A 20,417-nucleotide genomic window follows, 5' to 3' on the forward strand; every position below is an offset into this window, starting at 1 on the left:
CTCTGTAAAGTTACGGAGAATTATTAGAGAGGAAAATTAATCTAGCCATGTAGACCACAGTAGCAGCAGACAAACAAACCCCGGAATAATGGTGGCACAAGCAGGCGTTTCAACAGCATTTAGCTTTAGCTGGATGCAAAAACGTGAACTTAGAGATACTTATATTCATTCACATTTTAAACCAATGTCATGCATGATGTGTTATTGCCATTTTTTAATTAGACTTGTTTATTGCCTTAATGACAACTGCAATGCAATTTAGCCAAATACAGAATATAGCAGCAACTTGAGATGGTTGCTTTCCATTTTAGACCCCTCTTCCAGTAACTTTGTTTACACTGACACTCCCACATTCCAGGACGACAAACATAGGATGTTTGCACGTGCCAGTTCAACAACACTGGTACACTAACTGACCATCAGTAATCTGGAGATATGAGGTTTTGTTCTAGCAGAATAGCCCACCAACTAAAAATATCCAGTCAACAGTGTCCTGTGGATAATAACTGACCAATGATGAATGACTAGTTGGGATGTGTTAAGATGACTAACACAAAATGTGCAACAACAGAGGAGCTACTGTCTTTGAATAGCCTCTACTCATTGGTAGTCCTGTAGGGGTCCTGACCATTGATAAACCACGTAAAGGAGGGCTAACAAAGTATTCAGAGAAACAGATGGACTTCAGTCTCTGATCGTAGCACTACAAAGTGCACCTATACGGTAAATGTTGACGCTTGAAAATGTTGCAGCTGAGTTTGAAATGAGTTGCAGGATGCTTTACGTGATGCGACTCAAGTGTAATTTAGTTTCAACTTAAGTTGCATGAAAGTTTCACCATGTAAAGCCAGCCTAACACTCTTAACATGATAATTGCTCTCACAAAAATGGTTTATGGCAGTACAATATTAAAGCACCAAGCAAGGATCTGTTCATGTGCTAATAGTCCATATGTGATTGTGTTTGTATGAGTGCATTCCTTGAATCATTCGAGGACTCTGTCACTCTTTTTAGGCCTGCATGTCACTGGTTATTTTTACTTTGTTTGCACTTTCCCGTGGGCAAAGGACAGTTGGGCCCACACAAATATGAATTTGCTATTTTCCCCTTGGCACTGACTTCCCTCTGTTTACTGATGTGGGTCAGGGAGCTCCAACAAAGCATGATTCAGAGTGTCTATTCAGAAGGGTCTTGTGGTTATGGGTTTTTGCCAAGTACGCCATGCAGTTATTAAGTTTGCACTCAACCAGACATGAGTGGGTTGTCATTTTCTCAGGAAGAGATGAAAGGTGATGGTGCCAAAAATAAAACAACAATTTAAGCATCCACTCTTTATTTATTTCTTTGTCTGTTTGGCGCTTTAGGCTAGAACCTTGGACTGTACAATTTAATGTGTTGCAAAGCTACACTAAAAGATTTGTGTGAAGACACATGAAGGTTTTGGTATGCTTTAGGCATGGCCTGATTTCTCCTGTATTAGATGACCTCCCCTGTTCAGGGGTGGGGTGGATTATAGAGATTAGAGATTGGGGGTAGCAGATTGACTGACAGCACAGACACTGGGCTAAGACAAGGCTGTAAAATGGGCAGCGTGCTGGCATATCTGACGGCGATGAAATAAGACCAGCCATGGGTAACCAGGCGATGAAAGAATGAGGGGGAAAATAAGAAAGAAATGAAAATGAATTCAACTTATAAATGTGTCAGGAAACTAAATATCAAAGCAAGTCACATCTACGTCAAACAGACCATTCCAAGACTTCTTTTTTATTTTTGGCAGTGTTCTTTTAAAGGCAGCTGGTGTGATTCACATCGTTGGCCTTTAAGTCATTTTTTGCAGGTTTGAATCGAAAATGTCTTTATGAGGTCATGACCCCATCAGTGAACACAAGCTCACCAACATCATTGTAAGAAAAACAGCCCCAGACTTTGACATTTCCAGTTCTGTGCTTTACAGTACAGTTCTGCTACAGGCTTTCTGCACACAGAGACTCTTCTATCAGTCTTATGTTGTGCTAAAAGTGATTTTCTCTAAAACAAATATCATTATGAAGTAATATAAAGAGCTATATTAAAGTTTTCCAATACTTGCTTAGTGTGCAACTACTTTTTGGGGTCAAATAACCCTCAGGTCATACCTGAGAAGGGTTATTTGCAATGAAATGCAATAGTATTGAAAATTTAGAAATGTATTTAAGAGTTTTAACAAAATAATTATTCAGTTCAGTAAATGATCTAGCTACATATTGTGGATATATATGTATATATGTGCTACAAAAAGACAAAGCAACATTCAAAAGGAAAGAATTAGCATCGAAACTGACTATTGATACTGGCCATGAATAATCAAACCAAGGGCAAAATTAGCAAAGTGAAGATCCACACAGCTTCACAAAATATTTTACAGGATATACAATATTGGCCAAAGTCAGTGATCACATTTTAAATATTTAATTTACAGTAAAAATGAAAATTAATGATTTGTTTTCAACACAAAATTACACAGAAGCCTTAACAACTAAGTAAGAATCAGATTTTTCAGTACTTAGCATTATTACAGCTTCCATTCTGTTCAGGAACCTTGCTTTCAGCTTTTCAAAGAAACAGAGAAAGGAATATTTTCAAAGAAATGTAATATTTTTCCACACCTTTAGTCTTAGAGCTTGGTTGCACTTTTTCTCACATCATTTCAGTGAAATTGATCTTTGATTTTCTTCTTTTTTGTCTTCTTCCTTCTGTCAGTAACATCTTCGTGTCAGCTACACATCCTTCCAGAGTTATAGTGCTGAGTTCTCCCCTCACAGTGGAAGGATGGACAGAAACACCTGTGAATTTGTTTTCAGAGCTGAAGTGATGATGGAGCTTGATTTTCACCTCTGAAAGATGAAAGGATTAAGCACTGTTTATCTGATGTTTATCGCTTTGGTGGTCTACTAGACTGTTAGGAGTTAAGGGCTCCATTTTTTTTCTTTATCCTTTATGTTTGGAACTCCCCTTTTTTCAACTTTTTCACTTTGTCTGATATCTTCAGAAATATCTCTTGAAAACGAATAGCCCATATTTAATTGACTGGAAATTAAATAAATGAAGGAGGGTTGCTGACTTTTGCACAGTACTATTAAGCTGTGCTTACCTGCAGGTTTTAGTTTATATCTTATTTTTCTCATTTTGACAACTACAGTAAGGTTGGAGGTACAAACTCAGTTTTACTTTGAATAACACGGAGTCTCTTACTATAGTAGAAATCTGGTGGTAGTAGGATGACCTCTCAGTTTCTGATGACCTCATAACTCCTAGGTACACTTACAATACCAACCAAATTACTGTTGCTGCTGTTATGCTGTTCTCAGCACCTGCTCCATTAACAAGTGCAACATTGTGCAAGCCCATATAATTTGCATGGACCTTGAGAGTATGGACTCATCAGAAAACATGGTCAGTATTTGCTGAGTTGCCAGTTTATTACCTCCCTCTACTGTCCATTATATTAGAAAAACCTACCATATAATAATAATAATGATAATAATAATACATTTAATTTAAAAGCACCTTTCTTGACACTCAAGGACACTGTACAAAATGTAGGGTTTATATATATATATATATATATATATATATATATATATAAATAATATATAAAAAACATCAACAGAGAGTAAGTGAATACAGCAAGTTTACAATTACTGCCTGTAGCCCATCTGTTGCTGCACAGTTTGTTGCACTAATACGAGTATATCAGGTGCGGTGGGGGTGTTTGTTTTTGATTGAGGGTTAGACAGTTGTGTAGTGGTGTCTGAATAGGTACTGTTACTTCTTAGGGACCTTTACCCAAACACCTGTGGGTCCATGCACATCATTTTCCCTATATACTTTATAATGAATGAACCTAAGTCAGGTCTGGCTTTGGGTAAAGAAAGAAATGTTTCAAATTTTATAATGCATAATTAATTGGCTAAGATATAAATAAACGGTCATTCAGGATGGGAAGTGCTTTGACTCAAACTTACAGAGTCCTTGTACACTCACTACTTTATTAGGTACGTCTACCTTTTAACTAGATTTATTGTCCACCACGTCATTGGCACTGCAGTGCTTTGAATGATCCACCTGCCAGATAATACCTGCTCTGTGGTGGTCCTGACCATTGATGCTTAGAGTAAAAGGGGGCTATAAAAGTATACAGAGAAACAGATGGACTGCAGTCTGTAATTGTAGGACTACAAAGTGCTCCTATATGGTAAGTGGAGCTGAAGTGTAAATACAAGGTGTACCTAATAAAATGACCATTGAGTGTACGTTGTTATTTTTAAAATACTTGCGGTTGTGAGTTTTACTGGTTTATGTTTTGGTGTCTAGACTACAGTATTATAAGTATTTTATTTTTGATTTTTATTATTATTTAATTATAGTATTTTACTCGTTTTTTTAAGCAGTTATTGTTGAATAAGCTGATCAAGTGATTATGTAATAATTGTGACAGGCCTGATCACACAACATTAAAGGTTATACTTGGTGCAGGTTTAACTCCTGACTGAATGAGAAGCACTTGTACCAACAATACACACTCTAGCATCCTGTTACTTTGCTGACATCACTAGTGTGCTGAGACTGGTCAATTCTGAGGTGGTCTTTTTCCATTCATTGGGTAAAGGGGGGCTGACGAATTGTGCAGCAGATGAGCTACAGGCAGTAATTGTAAACCTACACAGTGCACCTAAGTGGTACATGTACCTGATAAGCTATTAAGTGTATTTACAGTTAATGTATAGATAATGTATAGTCAGTGGCCACTTTATTAGGTACATCTACCTGATTTGTCAATTTTAGCTATTTAATTTACCATATAGGTGCACTTTGTAGTGCTACCATCAGAGACTGAAGTCCATCTGTTTCTCTGCATACTTTGTTAGCCCCCCTTTACATGGCATATAAATGGTCAGGACCCCTACAGGACTACCAATGAGCAGAGGTTATTTAGGTGGTGGATTTATTACACACACCTACCTTGTTGGTTCTCCTTGCAGCTGCAAAGTCAGAGACAGTACCTCATCTGTTGCTGCACATTTTGTGTTACTCATCCTCTAGTCCTTCGTCATTGGTCAGTTATTATCCACAGGATGCTGTTGGCTGGATATTTTTAGTTGGTGGACTATTCTGCTAGAACAAAACCTCGTATCTCCAAATTATTGATGGTCAGTCCGTTTTCCAGTGTCGTCTATCTGGTTGAATCAGCAAACGCAAACATCCTACATTTGTTGTCCTGGAATGTGGGAGTGTCAGTGCTGTGTTCTATATTTTCAAACAAAACTATATCACAATTATTGGTAATTTTTCATTTAGTACAGCCTCCCTTTGCCAAAATAATAGCAAACGTCTTCTCGTATAATGCTTGATAAGGCCGAAGTATACGGAGTAAGAAATCTGAGACCACTTTTTGATACATAATCTTTTTTGGATTCTCCTTTTCAGCTCACTCCACACTTTTTCACTGAGGTTTAGGTGAAGGAACTGGGATGGCCATGCTGTTTGTCCTGCTGGAAGATCCAATCATGACCTTAGTTTTAGCTTTTCAGAGGCTCAGATGCAGCCAGATTTTCAATTAAAGTCTCCTTGCACTTCACGGAGCCCATGACGGCATGTATCCATAAAAAGATTTCCAGGGCCTTTGAAGGAAAAACTGCCCCAAAACATCACCAATCCTCCACCACACATAACAGCGTTGATGATGTTCTTTTCTGTATAACTATCATTCTTTGTTGCTAAAGAGCTCTATTTGTATCTCAATTAACCAACCTGTTTCCAGTACTGCCTATTAAACTCAAGGCTCTTACATTTCTGGTTAGATGAAATAAAAGAATGTTTTGTAGCTCGCCTTCCAAATACTGGTCCTCTTGACCCCAAATGTTATTGTCTGCTGTCAACATACTCATTTAATTTGTATATTCTCTAATTTTGTTCATTCCTATTGATGAATGGCTTATTTGGTGCCACCTCATATTTATACCACAGTAAAACAGTACGTCATGGAGTTTCTGAACAGTTCCTCACAAAAAGGTGAAAAATAAATTAGCATGTTTCAGTTACATTATAATAATAAGAATTTGTAATGGTACTTGTAATTGTGCCTTGTTTTTAATGTATTTTCAAAGTGAGATTGAGCTCATTTACAAAACAATTTGTTTTTTTTTTTTTTTAACTATCTGTACCATGGGAGACAGTAATTATGGAGCTGATTGCATTATTATTGAAAGTGAGTTAGTTTTAACACAGCCTCAACCCATTTCCTAAAACAGTTCAAATGATGAGTAAATATCAGTGTAACCTTGAATTGAAAATCATACCGTATTTTCCTTCTGCACCGTGACAGACTTCTCTGCGAAACATGGTTTCTCTGAGCTAGTTGAGCATTTTGGTTGATGATAGGTGGGGGTCATGGGGCTGTTATTGCTTAATATTATTTTTCAATTATTAATATTATTTTCCAATATTATTGGCCAATGGTGTCAGAACTCAGAAGATGTTTTTGAGGTAGGCAAGTCATTATATTGCCATCAGATTATGGGAAAGTAGGAGTTTGTGTTGATTTTTAAATCAAATGGGTAAAGAAATGGGCTTAAAATGACCAGGGACTGAACTAAAAAGGTTAAAAAAAACATCAATTTCAGGTTGACTTTAACATTTCAGTTTTGCTTTATAAAACTATACATTTTATGCATGTTACACCTGCAAAATGAGTCAATTTGCTCTGGTGATTGCCTTGGCCAGTCTAAAACCTTCCTTTAAAGTGCTTCGTTGTGTTGGCAGTTGCTTTTGGGCCAGTGTCTTGCTGCATAGTGAAGTTCCTCCCAATTAGATTGGATGCATTTCTCTGTAAATTGGCAGAATGTTTCTGTAGACTTTATTCTGCTGCAATCATCATGTATTACATCATCAATGAAGTTTAGTGAGCCTGTTCTAGAAGCAGCCACACAAGCCTAAGTCTTGACACTACCTCTACCATGCTTGGCTGATATTTTGGGTCATGAGCGTATCCTTTTTTTCATTGACTGCTGTTGTTTTCCTTGGCTGACCTGTTTGATGTCTGGTTGTTAGTACACCAGTGTTTCCTTTCTTTTTCAGGATATTCCTAGTGTGGCTACACCATGACACTTGGCTATGCCCAATTCTTGTGCAATAGCTTTGATTGACATTCTCTCTTTCCACAGCTTCAAAATGGATTGCTATCCTCCCATAGCCAGCTCTCTGGTCCTCATGTTGGTTTATCCGTTTTAACAACAAGTAAGTGTGAGAGGTGAAACCCAGGTAGATATTCAGAGCTATTCACCGTTTAAACAGTCAATCTAACAGTCCAACTGGGCAACAAGAAACACCTGTTAGTCACATGTTCCAATATTTTCGCTCACTTGAAAATTAGTTTGGGAGCAAACAAAAGGTGCCATGTTTGAAGTTGTTTAACACATCTAGAAGTAAATATCAGAAAATATAAGCTGAAATTCAGATCTCGCACCTCCTATTCATCTTTTGATCTCAAACCCAAATGCCTTCAGTGTATAAGAAAAAAAAAACTTGCCTTCCTGTTCCAATTCTTTCGGAAGAGACGATATATACAGTATTTTAGAAAAAAGAATTTAATTTGCAAAAAAATTGGTCTGGATAAACATTTGTGCATTTGGACATTATGTTAGATGGAGGGTAGGGAGTGGTGGGGTGCTGCCAGATCAGCCTGAGCAGATGGTCCTGTGAGAGAAGTCGCAGGAGGGAGCCAATGAGAGGATTTTTTTTCTAGTGTTTATGATCAGCCTTTTTTTTTGATTGACACAGATCAGACCTGCTCAGTAGTTGTCGCAAATACCAACACAGCCTTGCCCTGATTACCACGCTGTAGGGAATGCTAGTTCTCTGGTGTGTCCATTGCTCCTTTGAAGGCAGCACAGTTTTGTTTTAGTCCTATTGGATGGTGTCTCTGCAGTGAAGTTTGAGCAGGCTTAGTCTGTGGGATGTGCCTTTGTTCTGTGCCATTTTGAGGGACGCCATTGTCTGTGATAACAAATAGAGTAATTATGCAAAAATTAGTGCATAGTGAATTAATCCATTTGACAGCCATCACATTTGGCAAGGAAAGGTTGTATACAAAGCGAGACTGCAGTTTGTTTACTGGATAACAGCGTGAGACAAGTCTGTCGCTGAGAATAGAGTGGGCGGAGGAGAGACTGGTTGCTCATTAGGAGCCATATTTTCAGAGAAGGGTTCATTAAGGCAAGTGAAAATAGCCGGAGGTGGAATGGAGGGGCAAAGAACTTACGGATGGAATCGTTTTTAATCTAGGGAATTTTTGATGGACATTCCCAGTTTGTCACTCTGCTTGAAAGCTAGCCTCGAATATCAGTTTTTTGCTTTGCTTCACCTTTTTTATTGCTTCTCTAATTAATAAGGATTAAGACTGAAAATTTTTTAATGATTTTAGTTTTGGACTATTGTTTTTTCACTTATTGTCTTTGGGCTATCCCCTTGAATTAGATTTTATCAAATCTTTAGAAATATCTCCATAAAAATGAATGACTCTTTTGACTGAAAATTAAATATATGAAGGGTGATCTCTGACTTTTCTACTGTACTACACACACTGTACTTTGACACCTACTGGAAAGATGACAATGTAGATTCTCAGTCTGTCAAAGAATGCTGGGGAACATACAAATGAAACAAAGAAATGTTGGTTCATAACATCTGCTCTCTAGGTGAGAGAGTAAAATGGACAAGCTGTTCCAGAAGAAAGGAACTAATGTGTTGATATTGCCAGTCGATAGATTTGACTCCTCAGCTATGGACTAGCCCCAGTGTAGCACACTGAGCTGGATGATGTATCTTGAGATGTGCAAAATGTTAGTATTATCTTCCTTACTAAAAATTTGTTTACTGCACAGACAGCATGTTAACATCCAGTGGTTTCCTACATTCACTTGGCTAGCCCAGATGGTAATTATATATAATTAAATGGGAAAATGCAAGCTACAGGGAAGACTCTGCAACACTCACATGGGATACTTCATTCAACTGAATTTGGATCACAAGGATATTGTTTATTACAGTAATTCTGCAGACAGTAATCTTTTGTCTAAATGTGGACATTATAGGACATAAGTTGAGTAGTCATGATATTTTAGCTGATGGTTAACTGCTAAGTAAATAATTGCAATTGAATTCTCTTTTTGTTCATTGCACTTATTAAAGTACAAGCCTAAACTGGTTAAACTGGCTGATTAGCTGTATTTGTTCCTAAGTATTGATACTGCAAACTGCTAATAGAAACAGCTTGAGCTCAAATAAATAAACATCATTCTCTGCTGCTTTTTATTTGCGTTGATTTGCAAATACAATGGAAGAAAACACACCCAGATCACATTCTGTTTGTGATGTAAACATATAATTTTGAACACTAACAGCTGTGGAAAATGACTACAAATTAAACAACTGTAATCAGCTCAAATAATTATGATCAGGGGATTGTGCAATAATTGTGATGGGCCTACATGTGTGGTGATAGATAAAATTCCATGCTTCTTCTCGAAAGCTTTCTGAGGCTTTCAGAGATCCTGTAACCATTACATAAAGGTAATCCACTGGCACTGGTATACTGTACCAAATGTTTTGCAAATCTGCCAGGGTTTAATAAATCAGAGGTGTCTGTTTTGCTGCGCTGCACCCATTTTCCCTTTGTGAAGTCTCTTTATTGAAGAGGCTTAGTCTGTGTTTGCTTGGTCTATAAAAAGTAGTGTCCTTATGCATTCTGCCAATTTTTTTCAGCAATCAACCCATTTCAAAGGCAGACAAAACATGGCTTTTGAAACACTGACTGAGCTCACAAAGAACATCCTCCTCCTCCTCTTGTGTTTGTACTGAAAGCAGCACTTGTATTTATACCTAAAGCAGCAAACAACAAATTGACATCATATCTTTTTGGGGCTAAGGTTTACTGGTTTTCATATAACGGATAGAGTATGCTTATAGACTTACATACTTAGAGTTGTGAGAAGAAACAGCAGCATAGCAAAAGCTTTGATTGCAAAAGCTTTAGAATTCACAGCAAAACTGTAGAATTCATTGCAAAAGCTATTCATGCAAAAGTGTTGAATTCATTGCAAAAGCTATAGAATTCATAGCAAAAGTGTAGATTTGATTGCAAAAGCTGTATAATCCATAGCCAAAGAGTAGGTTTTATTTCAAAAGCTTTAGAATTCATTGCAAAAGTGTAATTTGATTGCAAAAGCCATAGATTGTGATAGCAGAAGCTTTAGATGTGATAGCAAGCTGCAGTAAGATATCATCCCTGTACAAAAAGCTGTTTGTTTATTGTTTATTTATTATAGGACATCTTTAGGCCACATGGCCAGGTTTCAGACATCAGACAAAACAGCTTCAGATCTCAGGAAAAACACATCTCGACCTCATCATGCCATTTCAAACAGCCTCACAGCCTTCAGAGAAGAAGGCATCAGGCCAAGCTTGCTGCAAACTCTCAGATAGTGAAGTTTGTGTGACATACCCAGCTCTGTCCCTTATAGCAAGATTAATTACAGTTTCCTGGCCAAAGTAAATAAGACAACATGCTACAACAACAACTTTCATCAAATTACACTTTATGTTCTTTTGTTTGACAATGACTAAGATCATTCACACACCACTGTTTACCTCTGGATCAGTTCCAGGGATGGTCTCTTCTCATCTACTGGAAGAAAAGAGGAAAGATCTAGAATGAATAGAGAAGAGGTGGCATGAAAAGGTAGAGGGTTGGGATGAAGAGAGAGGAGCCAGGAAATGAGATGAAAGGCTGGTGTCAGAAGAGAAAGAACAGGAGAGGTGAGGAGAAGGAGGAGAAGGATGAGAAATACAGGAGAATGAGAAAGTGGGGAACAGGGCCAGGCACTGAAGATGATGCACAGAAATGTGGTGGGGGTCGCTGTGTCGGTCTGGAACACAGGTCGCAGTGTGGTGTTGTCTGCCACTGACAGAACTGAGGTAGAGTAAAAATGAATCTTTTTGGACGAAGGACAGTGTTCTGTTCTTCGGTACAGTCTGGCCATGGAGTTGGGGTGGCCACTAGACCAGCCAGGTGAATCTGAATATGGCAGCATCAAGCAAAGTAGCATGAAGTATAAAAACAGGCTGCAATTTGGATGTCTCACAGTGACTCACAGAAGGACACAAAGGAGAATAGAGACAGCAAATGTGATTTTAAGTGTTTTGGCAAGAGCTGAATGCAGCAAAGCATAATGGTACGTAACACAGACAGTACTGGCCTAGTGCAGTGGTGCAACACAGGAATGGGAAAGTAGAGATAGAAATTTATAGCAAGTTAGGCAAAGCCAGAAAGACGTTGCTTTATTGAGATTGACAGTCACCAACAAGCGTACTTCAGTGTAGCTACCATAACAAACGATAAACATTTAAACTTTGCCATCTGATGGCACATGCCAAAAATTGGTGATCAAAGAACATTTTTGGCCATTTTTTATTTATTTAAAGTGAATATAAATGTACAATGATGCAAGAGTTCAGCATGTTACATTCAACCTGTATTATAAATAACATTTTTATTGGCATTGCCACCAGACCCCATGTTCCTATGCCCCTGAGTTAGACATGAATTAGTAGGGGTCTCCCCCCACCCAATCATTTTATTGATTGGGTGGGGGGAGTTATTTCATAACAAAATGGGGAATATAATATAACCTGTAATTAAAGCACAGATACTACAGACAGATATCCTATACTACCATTTTGAATACAAGACAAGGTGAAAAACAATACAAATGTAAGTAGTGAGTACATGCTACTAAATCTTAAAAAAACGCTGTATATATTTTTGACATGGCAAGTTGCCCTTACACTAGTTCCCCAAATCCCTTAGTATTTTTTTGTGGTAAAATCACTAAGACTACATAATTGACCTTATCTGACACACAGCGCAAACTGCATCCTGATTCAGAAACAACCAGTTGGTTTGCATGTACATAATTCTTTTTTTTGTTTAATCCTTTAATATTTTCAGTGTCAGATTGTCAAAATGATCATTTATGAGCTTTAGTCTGTAGCTGTTTATCCCTAGAATTCTTTAGCCTCTGAAAATGACAAGATGAGCCAGAGCTCTTCAAAGGGTCTGCCATAGACTGATCACTGTGCTGCATATTACGTTTCAGTCAGCATACAGGAGAAATGAACTGGCTAAAAAGAAGTAGAAGTTGCATATAGTCTGTATACATTTAACCTAATGTTTACAATGTGAAATGCTCAGTACGTTTCACCTGATGGAAAATCCCTTCTGTTTCATAGTCTCATGGGAACACAGGTACACTTCACATGGGCTTTGCCATATGACTTATAGGGAGATTTTGTTGCTAGGGTAACTATATCCCATAGCAACCACCTGCATTTTTTACAAATGCATGCATCCTGTCGCATGCCGCATGTGCTGTAACACAATGTTAAGATATCGGAGTGAATGAGTTATAATACTGATGAAAAAGGCTGTATTTCAAAAACATATTCAGACATTTATTTACAAAGATCAAATATTGTTAGGATCTGTTTAAACAAAATGCATTAACAAACATAGTAAAAGGCAAAATATAGTCTAAATGAATAGATATCAAATGAAAATGCATTACTTTGTTTGCATTTGTTTTTTACATCTGATTTAAGTGAAGTTAAACGATTTAGACTTATCACAAGTTTCATTTTTAAATAAAAAAGTTTTTCATATAGCTACTGAGTTGTAGTCCATAGGTGGTGCCTTATTTTAGCCACACCACTGTACTTTAGAGCAGGAACAGAGATTGCATCGCTGTCCTTTGTGGCCACGTGGCGAGCAATTAAATCCCTCTGTTTTGACATAAATGTGTCCCAAAGTCTGAAAATCAGTGTGTGACATTAAGAACTGTCATGACTGAACATATTTTCTGCACTTAAGTATTTTTTTTTGTGTGTTTTCATGAAAATATTATGATTTCATGTGAGTACAGCTGTTCTAAGCTGTATTTACTAGTCTGGCTAATGTTTTTGAAAGCAAAATGATTTTAGTATGAAGCCCAAGTCAGTGAAAAGCAAAGTCAGTGTTTTGAACTCTAAACACTGAACATTGAACAGATTAGTGGAATAGGTTTCCATGCCAGTTAATCGACTGGTAGATTTTTTTTGGGTTTTTTTTGTAAATACCCCTAAGACTTCATTTTTGAGGCTTCCTCTTTTCTACAAGGTAGCACTCTGAAGGCAGTTATTTCCTTATACATGCATCACTCATATGTTCCTTCTGGCATTACAATGTTGCATAAAAGGTCAGGCTCCAACCTACGACAGCTATGTGACAGTGTGACAACTGTAGCTTCACAGTCACAGTGATAATTAAATACTAGGGGCCAGTGTCACTCAGGGTGAGTGTAATTATCTTTTGAAGAAGAGTATGAGGAGAAACAGAGCAAAGGTATACAAGTAATGGCGAAATAAATTGTGTAGTGCACGCTGTCCCTTTCCTTTTTATGACCTTTATTTGAGAAACTGTTTAATTCGATTGTCAAGATTGTTCCCAACATTCTCAATTTGTTGGTAACGCGTGTTAAAATAGACAAAAAAAAACAGTACAGTCTTTTGAATAACAAATACTTTTACCACATAATGGTTGCTTACAAGTGATGTTTTTCTAACAATGTTGTTTTTCAATTAGGTTTTAATAAAAAGCACATGAAATTTACTGTAATATACAGTATTTGTGACAGTAATAATAATAAGGAAAGATTTTATTCAATTTACACAGTAAAATGAAATATTTTGGGCTTTTCTTATTGTTATTCATAGAGAATATTCAAATAGTCATTGTGGACTTTTTAACTATCACCGTACTATGTCTAAGTCAGCACAAAACTGTTTTATTTTTTAACTTACATTAAGTTGATGAAAATGTAAAATCTGAAATAGTTATTTGCCTAAGAAACACAGTACAATTAGATAAGCCCTCCTGCACATGTTTTTCTGTCATGTTTTTTTTTTTTTGTTTTTGGCCACATATTTTTTTACTTTCACAAACAAAGGACTTTACTTTCTTTTACCAATATTTTGGAGTCTTCATAAAGAAATGGTACATTATTGTTCAGTTAAGTCCATTTTTGTTGTTTAGACTTTTAAAAACAATGAATGTCTACTGGTAGGTTACTCAATTTCTAATTTAATTGATAGTTACAGACCTAGAATACACCTCTAAAAGCTTATGATTAGGTTCTACTTATGATGATGGTATTTTATATGTAAACTTGTTGAAGCCAAGTATATCTAACATGTATTAACATTTAAATTGTATTTATTTATAGTTATAAAAATTACAAAGTAATAGAACATAAAATTTATCCTGTTTTTATTTTCATTTTCTTTTACAGGGTATGCTAACCTGAAAATGATTTTATGGAGGAAACTAAAGTAGTTCCATTACAATGACACGCACAGATCCACCCATCATACTGGAATCTACTGTGTACCAAGCTGTTAAAGTGAATTGCCTCTCTCACCACACCAAGTCTGACTATTCCTCTAAACAATGTGATTCCACATTCATTAGCACACTGGAGTATAAACAGAACAACAAAAAAAGGCACTGCCACATATTTGATACTAAGTCTCCAGGCAAGCCCAAATATAACACAATCGAAATGGACTACCCATATAGAAGGGCTGACAGATATGCGGCAAACCCAGAAGTTGCATGGAATGCCTTAGCCCAACAGCAAGGGCATGGAGTCCATCGCTTTTCTTCCCCAGACTTATATAACTTCAGACTGACCCCTCAGCCTTTAACTACTGAAATGGCTGGTGAGGTTGTTGTGACAGAACATAAGAGGCGGACCAGATCAAGAAGTGCTCCACGAGCCCAGACCAATCTGACTCCTGTAACGATTGATGGTTCCCCTCCAGTGACTAGGAGGGGTAGGGAAGTTCAGAGGTCTCCAAGGCAACCTCAGTGGAAGCCAGAGGTGTCTCCAAGAAGAGAATCCTCCTATGCAGCAACTCGGGCACTAATCAATGAGGTACATCCCATCAAACTACAGCCACAGAGGACTGATACCAGCAGGTACTCTCCTGTTTATGTGCCTGAAGGCTTGGAAGAGGGAAGGCCTGATAAACCTGCCACTAGTCCTCATGTACGATGTAGAGTGGACATTAAGCCTGATGAAGCAGCTTTGCAGCAACGTGGGCAAAAATCCTCCACTCCAAGGGTGGATATACCCTGGCAGAAATATCCCAGTAGCGGCAGTCGGAGTCTTACGGTACCTCGCCACTATTCCACCTCCAGAACACCAACACCCACTGAATCCTTCACAGGTGAATACAGGCCTACTTACCAGTATTCCCAAAGTATGCCAAACAGTTACATGCTGCCAATGGAGACCCCACTTCAAAGGATGCCTTCTCAACGGGAGTCAAAGGAACATTATGGAAGGGAACGAAGGGCTCACTCAAGCCCCAATGTGCCAACTAAATTCTTCTATGCAGAGGATATGGGGAAATATGGATCTTCAGCTCCTACAAGAAATTACTACCAGGATGATCGTTACAGCATTCCGAGCCAAACCTATTCTCCCAAAGTACACTATGTCCAAGATCCAAGGACACGCATGGTTCACTCTATACCTGCCAGGTCATATTTTGCAGAAATGGACCCCTATCAATATTCTGCATCTGTATATCCAAAATCCTATGGTGCAAATGAACCAGGACCATACATAATACAGACACCCCCAGCGAGAACATTCTATGGGGATGACCCTAGGACATATCAGATTCAAACAGTTCCCCCTAGGATTTTCTACATGGGTGATGCCTATGTGCCACCAATGGAACATCACCTTCCAGCTCGGGCATATTACACAGAGGGTAGGCGCCATGCCCGTGTGGTTCAGCCTCAATCAGATGACTGGTATGGCTCAGATGTGTCTGGCTATTCCACACACTATCCTTCTTCTTACACCTCCCAGGTGACACCAACAAGAGTTAGACAAGAGCCAATGGCTGCACCTTGGTACACCAACCCATGTATGGAGCCTACAAGGCAAGTAGCTGACCCAAGACCATACTCAAGGTCTTGGGATAACATCCTCAACACTCATGTAGAGAGGGAACAGCCTGTGCCTCGTGGGAAAAGCGATGAGAATCTCCTCTGTCAGGGGAAACAAACTTTGTCAACAAATGACAGGCCAAAACCTGTAGTTGTTAACCTTTCGAGTTCACCTAGACGCTATGCAGCTCTGTCTTTGTCTGAAAATTCTCTGATTGACAAAAGCCCGACTGATGCTAGGAGCACCTCAAGCAAACAATGGTTTATCACCCCTGAGATCACGATCACAGACAATGATATTAAACCTGGCAAGGGTACTAGAGCAGAAGCACGTTCTGCCAGTTGGGATGTTCTGGATTCTAAAAGTGCTCCAGATGAACAATCTGCTCATCGTGAAACAATGTCCTTATCAATGGAATCAACTAAAGAAAAGACACACCACAGCACCTCACTCCAACAAAGCTTAGAACAGCTTGACGAGCTTTTAGCTGACCTGGTCATTGATTACAAACCACCAGCTAGCAGAAGGCCCAGTGAAGATCTGCTGGATCAACTCAAGAAGCTTATTGATGAAGAAGAGGCAGTATCATCAGGAAGAAAAGATTCAAAGGCAGGATCTGAGAGCAGTGTGCCCCTTGACAAACAACCCACTTCCATAAAAATAGATCCTGACTCCTTAAGAGACACAGAGAGTTGTGATGGACTTCGAAGTACTGAGGAGTGTTCCCCTGATCAGAGCCCAGATGAGGACGACACAATGATGTGTTCAAACAATAAATGTCGTCGTACAGAAACATTGTTTAATGCTTGCCTCTACTTTAAATCTTGCCACAGCTGCTACACATACTACTGCTCCCGCAACTGCCGCCGAGAAGACTGGGACATTCACAAAGAGAGCTGTCTTTATGGGCGCATTGGCAGTGTGTGTCGCCACATCATTAAGTACTGTCGGGAAACTGCAGAGGTTCACAAAGCTTTCTCACGTATAGCCAAAGTGGGATACTTGTCTCGAGGAAGAGGAGTCCTATTTTTAGGATTTCCGAATCCAGGATCTTCAACAAATTTCCTTCAGTTTGGTCTAGAAAGCCTTTTGATGTCTCCAACATACCTGTCCTTACGTGAACTAGATGGCTTCAGGGATAATCTTGGGGAGTACTGTAAGGAGCTCCAGGAGGCGGGTAAGGAATACGACCCCAATGAATGTTTTCTCTTGAATGTATCCATTGCTGTTGGTGAACAAGTGCCTGACGGACCATCACCAAGGGTCCAAGCCCCAACCGTCAGGAAGTATGCCAAGGTTGCATTAGCTTCTTACAGCCCAGAGAGGAAGGTACACAGGAAGGATAGTGATATGGAGACGCTAATCCTCACTCCACCACCAGGTACAGCTGACATCGACAAGGAAGGTGAGGAGGGGAGAAAAGCCAGGGAGATTTGTTTCATCAACATTCAACGGGAGCTAAGGATTCGTGGGGTGTTTCTTCGCCATGAGTACCCCCAAGTGTATCAGAAACTATGTGAATTTGTGGAGAGCAACAGAAGGTTCACCCCTACCACTATTTATCCTATTGACAAGAGAACTGGCAAGCAGTTCATGTGCATGATAATGGCAGCTTCTGAGCCACGGACTTTGGACTGGGTAGCTACCCCGCATCTTCTAGATGATATTATTTAAACAAGTGCACCTTTTTTATGTACGTATATATGTATAGAAAAAGACAGATATACATATATATATTGTTATACAGTTCATATCTATATATTAAGCATATTTATTATAAATGTTTATAGTTATGTATTTTGTTATTGAAAAAGACCCATGTCTCTAAGGCCAGTATTATTTGTTGTTATAAGGAGAAACCACAAGTTTATTTTCTATGTTATGTTTGCTTTTTTATTGTATTTGTCTAGTTTTTGTCAGCACTGCTCTCCTTCTTGATATTCCCTTCTTTTCTCATTCATATATCAAAAGAACAACATGTAAAGATAATCATATTTATTTTGACAAATTAATAGCTTAACCGCAACGTATATTATGTATTTAATTAAAATATTTTGTTCTATGCAAGCATTATCAACATCCTCCCTCAAAATATAGTTTGAGTACAAAAAGGTTATGTGTATTTACTGTATATATATTATATGATATGATATTATAGTATATTATGTAAAAATATGGATTTTTATGAGTGTTGCACAAATTATGATGCAAAAAGGAATGACCATCAACAAAAACATCCTTGGATTTTCTTGCCTATCAAAATATGGGAAATTGATCATTAAAAATAGAAGACTGGACCATTTTGATCTGTCCAGAAGAAAAATATAGTGCTGTAATGCATTTAAGTAAACATTGGTTTTCAACACCAGTCCTAGATACCCTATGCTTTCGTTGGTGTTCCCAGAACTGGGGCTGACAAAAACTGCAAAAAAAAGAGAAGAAAAAAAAGATTTATATGATGTAGGTATCCACCACATTCAGTCCTTGGTGCTTTTATGTATGCTTGGTAGAATAACCTGAGCAATAATGAACTTGAAGACCATTTTAAGTCAAAAATAATGGTTGTATGGTATCAGTTGTGCCATACATTAACTACGATACCTGTGCTGTTCCATTTGAAACACTGTGAACTGAATCTCGTATGCTTGTCATGAATCCAATGCCCTTGTAATCAGTCACTAGACTTGGAGATATATATGAAATATATTGTTATGATTATGATGGGCATGTTATGAACAGCTGCTATAGTTTTGTCTCTAAAGTTATGTGGTTGAAGTGTGTCTAAGTAGCTATATGGTATGTTATTTAATACACTTGGGAAAGATTATCATTTTTATATCTGCTTTTTACCCTGATTTATTGAGATTTTTTTTAAAATCTTCAGATCTTACAAAAGGTCACGGTTTCAGTAAATTATGTTTATTAGTAAAATTCAGACATATTACTGCAGTAGAGCCTTAAAAGTCATATTAAGCCTGTGCCCGACTACCCACGAGATGCAGCCTTTCATAGTAGTTACCTTCTCACCAAGTATTTATTTATTTATTCATTTCTATCCTGTAGTTTTTGCCAGCCTTGCACTGCATGATTTTTGTCATGGTTTTCTCATCCCAGAGATACGGTTTGGTCTGTATGAAATAAATCCATGCCTTTAGCTTAATCAGCGCATGCAGCTACTACTGATGCTCTTATGTGGTGGGATGCTCAGTGAGCGGTTCAACAGACTTATGAAATACATCAAGTTCATTATGATCAATAAACTATGAAGAAATTGTGTTATGCACAAAAAATTCTGTCCTAAACTGTCTAGTGAATGCATATGTAGAATGAATGAACATCTTTGTCATTAAATAAAATAGGACTGTACTTTTCTTTCCAAATCTTGTAGTACAGTACTGTACAAAAGTCAGAATCCACCTTGTATGTACTTAATTTCCAGTCAAAACAACCATTAAGTACAAGCCATTTCTTTTTCAGAAGATATTTCTGACTATATATGTCTGTGTCTGCCCTGCATTGAACTGGTGACCTGTCCAGGGTGTTTCCTGCCTTCCGCCCAGTTACCACTGGGATAGGCTCCAGCACGCCCCACAACACAGAAGGATAAGTGGCTTAGATACTATATGTTCTGAGGAGAATAGATATAACATCATTTACTTGCATGAGGAAGGAGAAAGCCAAAAGAAAATAAGCAAAAAACAGCAGTTTACAAAACTATTAAACAATAAGGAGACAACTGCAAGACCTGCAAGACCACCAAAACTGTCACGATCAGATAATCAATTATTCCATCTTTGAGAGAGAGGAGAAAAAAAAAGCTCCACTGTTGCTTCAGATCTGAAAAAATCCACAAGCATTTCTGTCCATCCTCCCACTGGGAGAAGACAACTCGGCACTATGAGTCTGAAAGGATGTGCAGCTGGCAGGAAGCCATTACTGAGAAAAGGAATTGGACCAAAAAGAAGAAAATCTGCAATTCAAACAGAGAAGTTGCTGATGTTCTCAGAACAATGGACTGACCACCTCAGAGTCCAGACATCAGCATCGTTGAATGTGTTTGGGATTACTTTAATACTGAGAAGAAGACAATGCAACCAACGTCTAAGACTGAACTTTGGAAATGTGCAAGAATATCCAATAGATTTCTTTGAAAAACTTAAAAGCAAGTTTCCTAAAAAAAAAGAATAGCCTTCTGGGTAATTTTCTTTTAAATACATGCTTTCTGCTTTTTTTTTCCTGATGCTGAAAAATGAATAACTCATATACTTAATAATATACCCAAGACTGTTTTGGCTGGAAATGAATAAATGAAGGTTTGTC

General features: G+C 38.1%; 1 protein-coding gene across 2 annotated transcripts in view; it reads left to right on the forward strand.

Moving 5' to 3' along the window:
* ajm1 (apical junction component 1 homolog) overlaps positions 1-19,970 on the forward strand; it is a 23,894-nt gene extending 3,924 nt beyond the window's left edge. Inside the window, exons 2-3 of one of the 2 annotated variants that reach the window (XM_017698345.2) lie at positions 7,206-7,278; positions 14,424-19,970. In XM_017698345.2, coding sequence (XP_017553834.1) covers positions 14,478-17,771 — 3,294 coding nt within the window. In that variant the 5' untranslated portion in view covers positions 7,206-7,278; positions 14,424-14,477 and the 3' untranslated portion in view covers positions 17,772-19,970. The remainder of the gene's footprint in view (positions 1-7,205; positions 7,279-14,423) is intronic. The other variant, XM_017698337.2, reaches the window with a different exon arrangement.
* The last annotated feature ends 447 nt before the right edge of the window (positions 19,971-20,417 follow it).

Source organism: Pygocentrus nattereri, chromosome 23, assembly GCF_015220715.1.
Source record: "Pygocentrus nattereri isolate fPygNat1 chromosome 23, fPygNat1.pri, whole genome shotgun sequence".
Classification (NCBI taxonomy): domain Eukaryota; kingdom Metazoa; phylum Chordata; class Actinopteri; order Characiformes; family Serrasalmidae; genus Pygocentrus; species Pygocentrus nattereri.